This window comes from Vanessa atalanta, unplaced genomic scaffold (genome assembly GCF_905147765.1).
Source record: "Vanessa atalanta unplaced genomic scaffold, ilVanAtal1.2, whole genome shotgun sequence".
In the NCBI taxonomy this organism is placed as follows: domain Eukaryota; kingdom Metazoa; phylum Arthropoda; class Insecta; order Lepidoptera; family Nymphalidae; genus Vanessa; species Vanessa atalanta.
The window spans coordinates 20,001-30,683 of record NW_025920001.1 but is presented as its reverse complement, the minus strand read 5'-3'; the positions used below and the strand labels follow the sequence as shown (position 1 = coordinate 30,683).

At 62.2% G+C, this 10,683-nt stretch overlaps 1 protein-coding gene across 1 annotated transcript; it reads left to right on the top strand.

The window, feature by feature from the left end:
- Positions 1-2,189: 2,189 nt before the first annotated feature.
- LOC125076624 lies at positions 2,190-3,141 on the top strand. Its single transcript, XM_047688484.1, has 2 exons — positions 2,190-2,404; positions 2,869-3,141. Exons 1-2 carry the CDS (start codon positions 2,219-2,221, stop codon positions 3,139-3,141), a joined length of 459 nt encoding a protein of 152 aa, XP_047544440.1. The 5' UTR covers positions 2,190-2,218.
- Positions 3,142-10,683: the final 7,542 nt, after the last annotated feature.

Here is a 10,683-nt window from a genome sequence, read left to right as displayed (position 1 = left end):
CGAGTCCCAGGTACTTCATCGTCGACCCGATGGTGATGGAAGTTCCGCCGACAGTTATTGTCAACCCTTGAGGTGGCGCGTTCCGAGGTCCATGGAAGATTAGGGCCTCGGACTTGTGCAAGGCCACCTCGAGGCCCAGAGCACGAATGCGGTGGACCGCATGTGCCACTCCCGCCGTGGCGAGATATGCCGCCTCACGAGGGGTTCTGCCGCGGGCCGACACGAGGGTGTCGTCAGCGTAGCAGGTCACACTGACCCCCCGCAACGTGGCCCCGCGCAGCACCCAGTCGTAGCCGATGTTCCACAGTAACGGCCCCAAAACCGAGCCCTGTGGAACACCGCATGTCATTGCCCTCCTGCTGATACCCTCCATCGTCGGGAACGCCACCACCCTGCCGGAGAAGTAATCGGCGACGGTTCGCTGCAGATAGTCCGGAACGTTGTGGTACCTGAGAGCTTCAAGCACCACTTCCCAGGGCAGAGTGTTGAAGGCATTGGAGATATCCAACGATGCTGCCAGCAACACCCCACCCCGAGAGACCTCCTCCTCTGCGAGCTCCCTCAGCCTGGCGACTGCGTCCAACGTGGAGCGGCCCCGGCGAAAGCCGAACTGTGAATCGCTCAGGCCCGGCACCATGCTGCCGACCAGACGAGCTGCGATTATACGCTCGAAGAGCTTGCCCGCCTCGTCGAGCAGCACGATGGGTCGGTAGGCCGACGGCTGATCGGGGGCTCGTCCCTCCTTGCGGATGAGTACGAGCCTTCCCGTTTTCCACCGGTTCGGAAACCTACCCTGTGCCAGGCAGGCGGAAAACAGCCGGCACGTGCCGTCGCCCAACTGCTCCAGCGCGATCGTCAGCGCGCGTCCCGGTATCCCGTCAGGCCCGGGGGCTGTCCTTTTCGAACGGAGCTTCAGGACAGCCGCGCACAACTCCGCCTCGGTAACCGGGGACGCTTGTCCCGCTATCTCTCCGACGTATTCCGGTTCCATCGCCGGTGGGACGAACGCTCCTCGCTGCGGGAAGAGCTCCTCCGTGATTCGTCCCAGAAGCTGCGGCTGGATGGTGGTGGTGAGTGGGGGTGTCCAGGGTCGGAGCTTCTGTCTCACGACCCGATACGGTCTCCCCCACGGATCTGCATCGAGTGAGGCGAGCCACTCCACCCACGCCGCTTCCTTCGCCTGCGCGATTGCCTTCCGGAGTGATACGCAAGCCTCCCTGTAGGAGGTGTAAAGAGCCTCCTCCAGGTTGTGATCGCGTATCCGTCTCCTCCTGGACCTGGCGTATTGGCGACGGGCCGCAACGCACGCTCTCCGCAGCGTCCGCAGTTCCGGACGCCACCAGTACACACGACGACGTGGAGTCTGAGACTGCACCCTCGGCATCGCCACATCGCAAATGCGGAACAGGGCGGCACCGAGTCGGTCAGCCTCTCGGTCGACCTGGACGACCGGATCGGAACCGGCGCACCAGGCCTCCACGATGGCCGCCTCCTTTGCCAACTGGCTGTCGAGGCGGCCCAGACTCCACCGCGGACCTTCTGACCGCTCAACAGCGGGCTGGACGACGGGAACCGCGGAGACATCGAATCGGATATATCTATGATCCGACAGAGTCTCCACCCCCGTCTCCACCCTCCAATCCCGAACACGGCGGGCTAGGGCGATGGACGCAAACGTTAAGTCCACGATCGACTCGCCCCGCTGCCGCACGCACGTGCTCTCCGATCCACTGTTGATCGTCGCGAGCCCCAGTGACACGGCCCACTCCTCTAGCACCTCTCCTCGGGCATCGGTCGCAGGAGAACCCCAAGCCGTGGATTTGGCATTGAAGTCCCCCGCGACTATCACCGGTCTCGGTGAAACCTGCCCGACCAAAGCCCCGACCTCAACGAGAAGTTGTTCGAACTCGGCGAGACTCCGGTTGGGAGAGGCGTAGACTCCTACGAACGCGTTACCGTGCACAATTGCGGCCACGCACCCTCTGCCTCTTGCGACCCAGTCGATCGCTGGGGAACCGGCGATAGCGGGAGCAACGATGGAAATTACTCCCTCGTGGTCGGATACCCAGTCGTCCCGTAAATGAACGACGTAGGGTTCCGCCACCACTGCCACTCCGATTTGCCACTCCGCCATGCTCTGGAATAGAAGGTCCTGGGCTCGGGCGGAGTGGTTCAAGTTGGCCTGGAGACAACGCAGGGCCATTAGTGTGCGGTCTCCATGGGCTCCTCAGTCCGTAGGGACACGGTGACGGGCCCTTTCGTCACCGCACCTCCCGTTCTTTTGACAGGGCGAGCTCTGCTGCCCTGGCACGCCTTACTGCCCAAGGCGTGCGTCGCCGGTTTACCGGCCGCTGAGCACAGGATGCAGTTCGCTTCAGCGGCGGTGCATTCGCGGGCCTTGTGGTCGGGTTGGCCGCAGCGGAAGCACAAACGGCTGCGGTCCACACCCCTGTCACAAGCGGCCCCCATGTGCCCTCCCTCTTGACACCTGTAACAGCGGAGTGGCCTCGGCTCGAGCAATAACACCCGCGCCGAGATCCACCCCACTCTGACTCTGCCGGCCACAAGAACCTTCTTGGCCGCCGCGACTGGGCAGCTGAGCCACAGCGACCTGCAGCCGTTGGCGCTCCGGACGACCACGCCCGGCCTGATAGCGCCCTCGGAGCAACCTCCATCTTTGGCGACCGCTGCCACCACCTCCTCCGCCGTCACTGAGTCGTCCAGATCCACGACCCTGATCTCGACGCATTTCGTCGGTCGATGGATCTGGACCTCGTCCGGACTCAGGACGTCGCGGAGCTTCGCCGCAAGGGCGTCCGCCGACTTCTCCGCGTCGACGGTGCCCGGCGGGATTTCTAGCATCCGCGCTCCAGTGGCCGTTGTCCTGAAGCGCACCGCAGTCAAGCCGACCTCGCTCAGCTTGATGCGGCTCTTCGCTTGCTTCAGGACAGTTTCGTACTTCAATCCTTTCTCCTCAGCACCGGGCTTCAGGGTGATGGTGATCACCGCGGTGCGAGGAGGGCGAAGTTTCCCTTTAGGGGCCTTCCTCTTCACATGACTCGAATCCGGTTTCGTGGTCTTCGCCTTGTTCTTCTTGGCCGCCTTGCTCGGTTGTTTTTGAGCAACGGCGGCCCACGATAGCGACGAACTGCCTGGTTCTGCAGATGGAGGGGCAGTTTTCTCCTTTGCTGTCGCTGTTGTTGCTGCAGCTTCTTGTGCAGCCATGTTCGGCCGTTTTGCCTTCTTCTTCTTCTTCTTTTTCGTGACAGCATCGGCGGGCGACTCGGATGGTGTCGTCACCCTCGATGTTGCGACTGCGGTCTGGGCTGATTGTCGGTCGGCGGTCAGCGGAGGTCGCAGCCGGGGCTCCGGAAGGAGCCGGCGCTCGATGCCCTCCATCCGGGCATTCAGCATTGTGCTAAACTGCTCCCGGTTGGAGCGCAGCGCCTCCTCCATGACACGCTGGATGTTAGCGTCATCCATCTTCGCCGGCTGCGTGCGCATCAGTGCCACTTCCCGGCGCAGCTCGGCCAGCTGACCAGATAGCTGTGCGTTGGCTGCTTCCAATCGCGCAACTTCCTCCGTGATGGTCAGGGCTCTGAGGTCCGCTACCGCACCTTTGATGGAATTCGCGGCAGCCTTTAGAGCCCTGACGAACGTGCCCTTTAGGTTGCCGGATTTATCGGCAACTTGCAGCACCACGTCCAACGCTTCTTGGACGGCTGCGTCCAGAGCAGCTGACGTCTTCGCCGCTTCGTCAGTGGACACGTCCGGTTGACGCCTCTTGTTTCGGGCCACCCTCTCCTCCATGGCCACCTTGGCCGCTTCATTATAAGCGGCCAGCGCGTCTTCGGTTACCCGTCTCTCCTCTTTCTGGGACAGGGTGCTCAGCTCCTCCATTGACTTGCCCAGTCCGACGTATCTTCCGTGGGTAGATGGTCGTCCACGCCCCCTTTTGTTAGCAGGCTTTAACCACCTGCTAATAGAGGACTCCGAGTCGCTACGCTGTATTGTGGCGTCGCTATCGGAGTCCGAGACGGTGTCTTCTCTGTGGGGCCGCTTCTCCCCTTTTCTTCTTTCGTTGCCGACCGACGAGACCGACTCGAGAGAGAGTCGTTCTAGCCGGACGACGGGTACCTTGGGTGCGCCTGGGTCGTTGGTTTTGGTGTGCGCCATCGGGGCGCCCACTTCCACCACCATGTCAACTTGTCCTGTCATCGTGCCTGTGTCCGTTATGCTCGCGGTATGGTCATCGTGAAAAATCGATCGTGCGACTTTGTCCCCCTCATATTTCGATATGGGACTGCCCGATCCGTGAAGCGGATCGGGGAGGGATTGGCACCCTCCTGAGGAATAATTTTTTTCAGTAGCACTCATTTTAAAAATTTTTTGCCGGGGCTGCCGGCAGGAAGAAGGAAGGATAGGAGGAGGAAGGAATAAGGATGTGGAAGGGTGGGAAAGGAAACGCAGTCGGGACCGAAATACCCTTCGGCCATGCATCCCATCGCGCTGCGAGGCCACTTGGGATTCGGGGTGATTTTTTATCGAGGTTTTCTTCCTCAAAACAACAAAACAAAATTTACAAATTTATATACACCTAATTAACAAATAACAAAATAAAAATGAAATATGTATAACAACTACGACTAGATATTTACAAATATACAACACCCTCATTTGCCACGAGGCCGCGCACACAGTCCACTCTGGTGATCAGAGAAGGACCGGGGGCGACCCGTGGCCTAACCGCCGCGTCAGTCTTAGCCGTGGCCGGCGAGTAAACTCGAGCCGGCCCCGTTGCCCAGGGTACGCCACGAGGAGGCGACTGACATGTACCCCAACCTAACCTAACCTTTTTTTTTTTGTTTAACGAGGAGGAAATGCATTTACGCATGCTGCCCGGTCGGGGGACCGGGACGGGTATGTGGGACTCAACCGGGAACTAATGCCCCGTGCCAGGGCACGCTAGTGCTAATGCCCTGTCCTACCCACTAAAACCATCCTCGGGTTTCCACCATGCCGCCGAGTGGTGAGGCCACGGGATCGCCAAGGGCATGCAACCGCGACCCCACCAGCAGCAGCCGCCGTAAGGCGGCTGAATATTCATGGAAAGCGCGCCTAGTGCGCGCCTTCTCCCTCATCCTCCACGCGGGAATGTGGCGAACTCCCCCGAGTCCGCCACTGGAGGCTGGGCGTCAACGAAGCTGATGCCCTGCGGCGGATAAGATGGTAGGCTCCGCCGCTGACCGCCGGTGTAAAACACCTGGGAGGCTCGAGTAGCGAGCCCTCCCACTCCCTCCTAGCCAATGAGGCCACTCACATGGTCCGCCCTGACGCCGATCAGGGACGTACCAGGAGCAGCCCCGCGGCATCCCTCCCGCCAGTCTTAGCCGTGGCCGACGAGCAAGCTCAAGCCGGCCCCGTTGCCCAGGGTACACCACGAGGAGGTGACTGACATGTACCCCAACCTAACCTAACCTAACCTAACCTAACCTAACCTAACCTAACCTAACCTAACCTAACCTAACCTAACCTAACCTAACCTAACCTAACCTTTTTTTTTTTTTTTTTTTTTTTCGGTTGGAAAATCCTCAATGGAGACCCTCCGCCCCGGGGGAAGGGCGAAGGGGACTGTCAGACTCTTACTGACTAAAAACCAACCCGTGTCCTCAAAGTACCCGTGCGTCGGAAGGGCGGGTATCGCCGAAGCATTCTTCACTACCCCCCGACGGGTATTGGCTCGCCAGATGGTCAGGCGGGCCCCGTCACTCACTGCGGCTGTCACCCCGGCCGCTGGACTCCACTAAGAGGCGCGCGTGCGGAACACGACGCCGCCGCCTCGAGGCCTGCTGCTGATCGGACGACGAGACGCCCCGAGTCTGCCGTCCGCAGGCCACGCCCTAGGGTGGTCGAAAGTTGGCCGCCCTACGACGCCCAGTTCGTCTGCTGCGGGAGGGAAGAGAGGAGGCAGCCTCTCTCTCCCTTTCCGCCGCCTCCTTTGCGAGCATCACGTCCTCGCAGAAAGTGGCGACGGCACTCCACCCTGCCTCGCTCCGTAGCATCGTTGAGACGACAGTCGGAAGCGAGAGGTTTCCCGCAGCACCTACGGCCGCGACGAGGTCACGGCGCTGCTCAGCCCATGCAGGGCACTCCGCCAACGTGTGCAACGCCGTATCGTCGCGACAGTCGCCACAATGGTGGCACTGGGACGTCGGCTCCCGGCCTATGCGACACAGGTACTTCCCGAAGCACCCGTGCCCGGTGAGCACCTGCGTCAGCCGGAAGCTGAGAGCGCCGTGGCTCCTGTTGAGCCACTCCTTCAAAACGGGCCTCACCGCCGCTACGGTGGCGGCTTGCCCTGTCGTGGGTTGCGCTAAGCGCGCGTGCCACTCCGCCACTAAGACCTGGCGAAGCTCTGCCCTGCGTGCCTCGATCTGTCGAGGCATCAGGCGCTCACCCCGCTCGACCGCCTCCGCGCGCCACCAATAGAGCGACGCGAGGAGCTTTGCCTCGAGGTCCCAGGGCGGGGAGCCGGCTAGGAGGCTCGCTGCCTCGAAGGAGATCGTACGGTATCCCCTTATCATCCTGACGGCCATCGCGCGCTGCGGTCTTCTCAGCACGGCGACGTTGTTTGCCGTCAGGGCATCCGCCCACACTGGCGCGGCGTATAGCGCCATCGACCGTACGACCCCCGTGTAGAGCCTCCTGCACGAGGAGTTGGGTCCCCCCAGGTTGGGCAGCAAGCGCGAGAGCGCTGAGGCGGCGCCCAACAACCGGGGGGCGAGCCGTGTAAAGTGCGGCCCGAAGTTCCACCGACTGTCGAGGACGAGTCCTAGGTATTTCATCGTCGACTCTACAGCTATGGATACCCCTCCTACGATGATGCTGGAACCGGGAGGCGGTTTCGTCCTCGGCCCGTGAAAACACAGGGCCTCCGACTTGTGCAATGCCACCTCCAAGCCCAGCCGCCGGATCCTACCCACGACGTGCGCGACACCAGCAGTCGCGCGTATGGCCGCCTGCCGGTACGACTTCCCACGCGCTGTGACGAGCGTGTCGTCGGCGTAACAAATGACGCCGACGCCGTGGAGAAACGCACCGCGCAGAGCCCAGTCGTACCCCACGTTCCACAGGAGTGGTCCCAGAACGGAACCCTGCGGAACGCCGCACGACGTCTCTCTCCGACCCCATCCTTCTCGGCCCGGGTACACGACCGCTCGGTCCGACAGGTAAGCCGTGACAACGCGTCGGAGGTAGCGCGGCACTCCATGGTATCGGAGTGCCTCCCTGATGGTACTCCAAGGCAAGGTGTTGAAAGCGTTGGCGATGTCTAGCGACACCGCCAAGACCACCTCACCCCGGGCGACTGCCTCCTCCGCGAGGGCCTTCACGCGCATGATCGCGTCCACTGTCGAGCGTCCCTGGCGGAAACCGAATTGGTTATTCGCCAAATCCGGCCCCACCCTGGTCATGTGCTGAACGAGGCGACTGGCGATGATTCGCTCGAGGATCTTACACACCTCGTCCAGCAACACGATCGGTCTGTACGCAGATGGTGAGTCTGCAGGTCGCCCCTCCTTCTTTATCAAGACCAGCTTTCCGGTCTTCCACCGGCTCGGAAACTGGCCTCGTTCCAGACAGGCGCTCAAGAGCCCTGATAGTCGCGGCCCTAAGTGTCTCATGGCGAGGACCCATGCGCGACCTGGTATGCCGTCGGGGCCTGGGGCGGTGTTCTTGATGCGAGCCGCTGCGACTCTCAGCTCCACCAGGGTCACCTCTGGCACTTCGTCGTCGTCTTCGTCGTCGTCGTCGTCGTCGGGCATGTTCCGAGGCGGAACCATAGCCGGTGGTGTGTGCTCCGGTCTCGATGGAAACAATGCACTCACTACCTCCTCCAGCAGCTGTGGCTGAAGACTCCGGGACAATGGGGGGGCCCACTGGCGCAACTTGCCCCTCACCATCAGGTAGGGGCGTCCCCATGGATCTAGGTCCAGAGTCTCCAGCAGTTCTCTGTTGGCCTGGGCCTTGGCCCGGACGATGGCCAGCTGGAGTGCACTCTTCGCCTCTCGGTAGTGAGCGTATAGCTCCGCCTCTTCACGATCTTGAGCGGCCGCCGCTGTAAAGGGGCGGCGGCGTCTTCTTCGTCGTCGGCACCTTGTGTACCAGCGTCGCACCCGAACGCAGACGATGCGCAGCTGCGCAATCGACTGCGCCCACCAGTACACTTGGCGCCTGGATGGTAGCGGCCGGACTCGGGGCATGCCAGCGTCGCAGATGTGCGACATGCTCTCCCGGAACCACTCCGCCTCCTCGTCGATGTTGGCAGGCCTGCCTGGAGAATCCAGCCAGGCCTTGACGATTGAGGCCTCCAGAAGAGCCTCCCTGTCCAGCCGTTTTATGGCCCAACGCGGACCGTCTCCGACACCTGCCGAGGCCGCTGGAACCGGCCGAATCGAGGTCTGGGCGGAGACGCTAAACCTGATGTATCGGTGGTCGGATAGCGTCTCGACGTCCTCCAGCACGTCCCAGTCGAGGACGGTGCGCGCGAGAGCGGGGCTAGCGAACGTGAGGTCCACTATTGACCCACCCCGCTGCCGCACGCACGTCTGCACCGAACCTCGATTCAGGAGGAGCAGGCCCTGCTCGACCGCCCACTCCTCCACTAACTCGCCTCGCGCGTCCGTAGACGGGGAACCCCAAGCCGTAGACTTGGCGTTGAAGTCCCCCAGGACGAGCACGGGACGAGGGCGGCTACGACAGACGACCGTGCCCAACTCCAGGGTGATGCTCTCGAGATCTGCGAGAGAAAGGCTGGGGGCGAAATATACCCCCACGACCACTATATCACCCCAGACTGCCGCGACATAGCCCCGCCCTCGGGTGACGGCCTCGAAGGGAAGGATGTCGGCGCCGGACCTCTGAATGAGCGCCACCGAGCGGTTATTGTCGCACACCCAGTCATCCCTGGGTGGCACAAAGTACGGCTCGGCGACGGCAGCCACGTCGATGGACCACTGCGCCATGCTCTGGAGTAAGAGATCCTGAGCCCTGGCGCAGTGGTTTATATTGGCTTGGAGAAGACGACGTAGAGCCATTAAATAGTGTCCATGGCCGTCGCCTCCTCCCCAGTCCTCGGCTGATCTTGTGCCGTCGTAGCCGGTGGGTGAACCGGCTGCGAGGAGCTGGTTACTTTCTTCTTCTTCTTATTTGTCTTCTTGGTCGCAGTCGGCGGATGAGCCGGCTGTGCTCTGGCAGTAGGTCTCGCGCAGGCCTTCGACCCGATCTGATGGTCGGCTGGCTTGTTCGATGCCGCACAGATGACGCAGTGCGGCGTTTTTGCACAGCAAGTGCCAGCCTTGTGACCGGGTTGACCGCAGCGGAAGCAGATTTGGCTGCGGTCCACCCCAGCGGTGCACCGTGCCCCCGCATGTCCTCCTTCTAGGCAGCGGTAGCACCGGTAGGGCTTCGGCGGCAAGAGCGCGACCTGCGCCGAGACCCATCCGACCAGAAGTCTCCCGTCCTTTAGTTGTTTCGCCGCCGCTACGGGACAACTTACGTGTGCGGTCCCGAGACCGGAGACCCCCCGACGTATCGTGCCCACCTTCACCTGGTCCGGCGGGCATCCTCCGGTCTTGGAGATGGCGGCGACGACCTCATCCGCCGTCACCGAGTCGTCCAGGCCTGAGATGCGCAAAACCACGCATTTGGTAGGCCTGGACACTCGGACGTCGTCCGATCCTAAGGACGCCCTGAGCTTCTCTGCTAGGGCGTCTGCTTTGGGACCACTGGTGGTCCCTGAAATTTCCAGTAGTCGGCCGCCGGTGGCAGTCGTTTTGCACCGGAGGCCCGTTATGCCGAGATCGCTGAGATTGATCTCGGCTTTCGCCTTGGCCAAGATGCCAGCGTACGAGAGACCCCGCTCCTCCGCTCCCGGCTGCAGAGTGAGAGCCACTGCAGTAGAGCGGGGGGTCTTGAGCCTCGCAGTCTGGCGCTTGGCCGCCGCTTGCTCCTTCTGGCGCGCCTTCTTGGATTTTTTAGCGGCGCCCGCAACCGTCCACTCCGCCTCAGGTCTTTTTGAGGGGTTGCGCATCTCGTCCGCGTCTCGTCTCGCTTGTGCCGGTTGGGCGGCACGGGGCGCTGCGGCTCGGGCCGCGCCTGCCTTCTTGGCCGCTTTGTCTTTTTTGGGTTTTGTAGCAGCCGCTTGTGCCGGTTGGGCGGCACGGGGCGCTGCGGCCTGGGCCGCATATGTCGGCGGCGCCGGTGCGCTGCGTTGGTCTGCAGCTAGGGGGGGACGTAGAATCCTCCCCTCGAGCACCGAGAAACGGGCGTTGAAGCTCGCCATCTCCTGACGGATCAGGCGAGTCAACTCCGTCTCCTGCGACGACTGCTGCAGAAGCGGTTGCGGCGTGTCCAGGCCCACCTCCCGCCTGAGGTGTTCGCGGCGGAAGTTGGCCATCTCAGCCTTGAGCTCGTCGTGTTCCCTCCTGAGGACATCCACCTGTGCTGCGAGCTTGGTGTTTTGGGCTCGCAGCAACGCCGTCTCCTCCGTATTGGTGCGGGTGAGAAGCACCTGGGCGCATTCCAGTATTGAGGCCGTGGCCTCTTTGAGCGCCTTCTGACTACAGCCGCTAAGGCCCTTGGACACCTTGCCCACCCTTCTGATGGCCGCAACCGCGTCGGTCA

Coding starts and splice junctions, on each gene's coding strand:
- LOC125076624 (XM_047688484.1), top strand. CDS start 2,219: ATGGGCTCCTCAGTCCGTAGGGACACGGTGACGGGCCCTTTCGTCACC. Junction 2,405..2,868: donor TGCATTCGCGGGCCTTGTGG/TCGGGTTGGCCG, acceptor TAGCATCCGCGC/TCCAGTGGCCGTTGTCCTGA.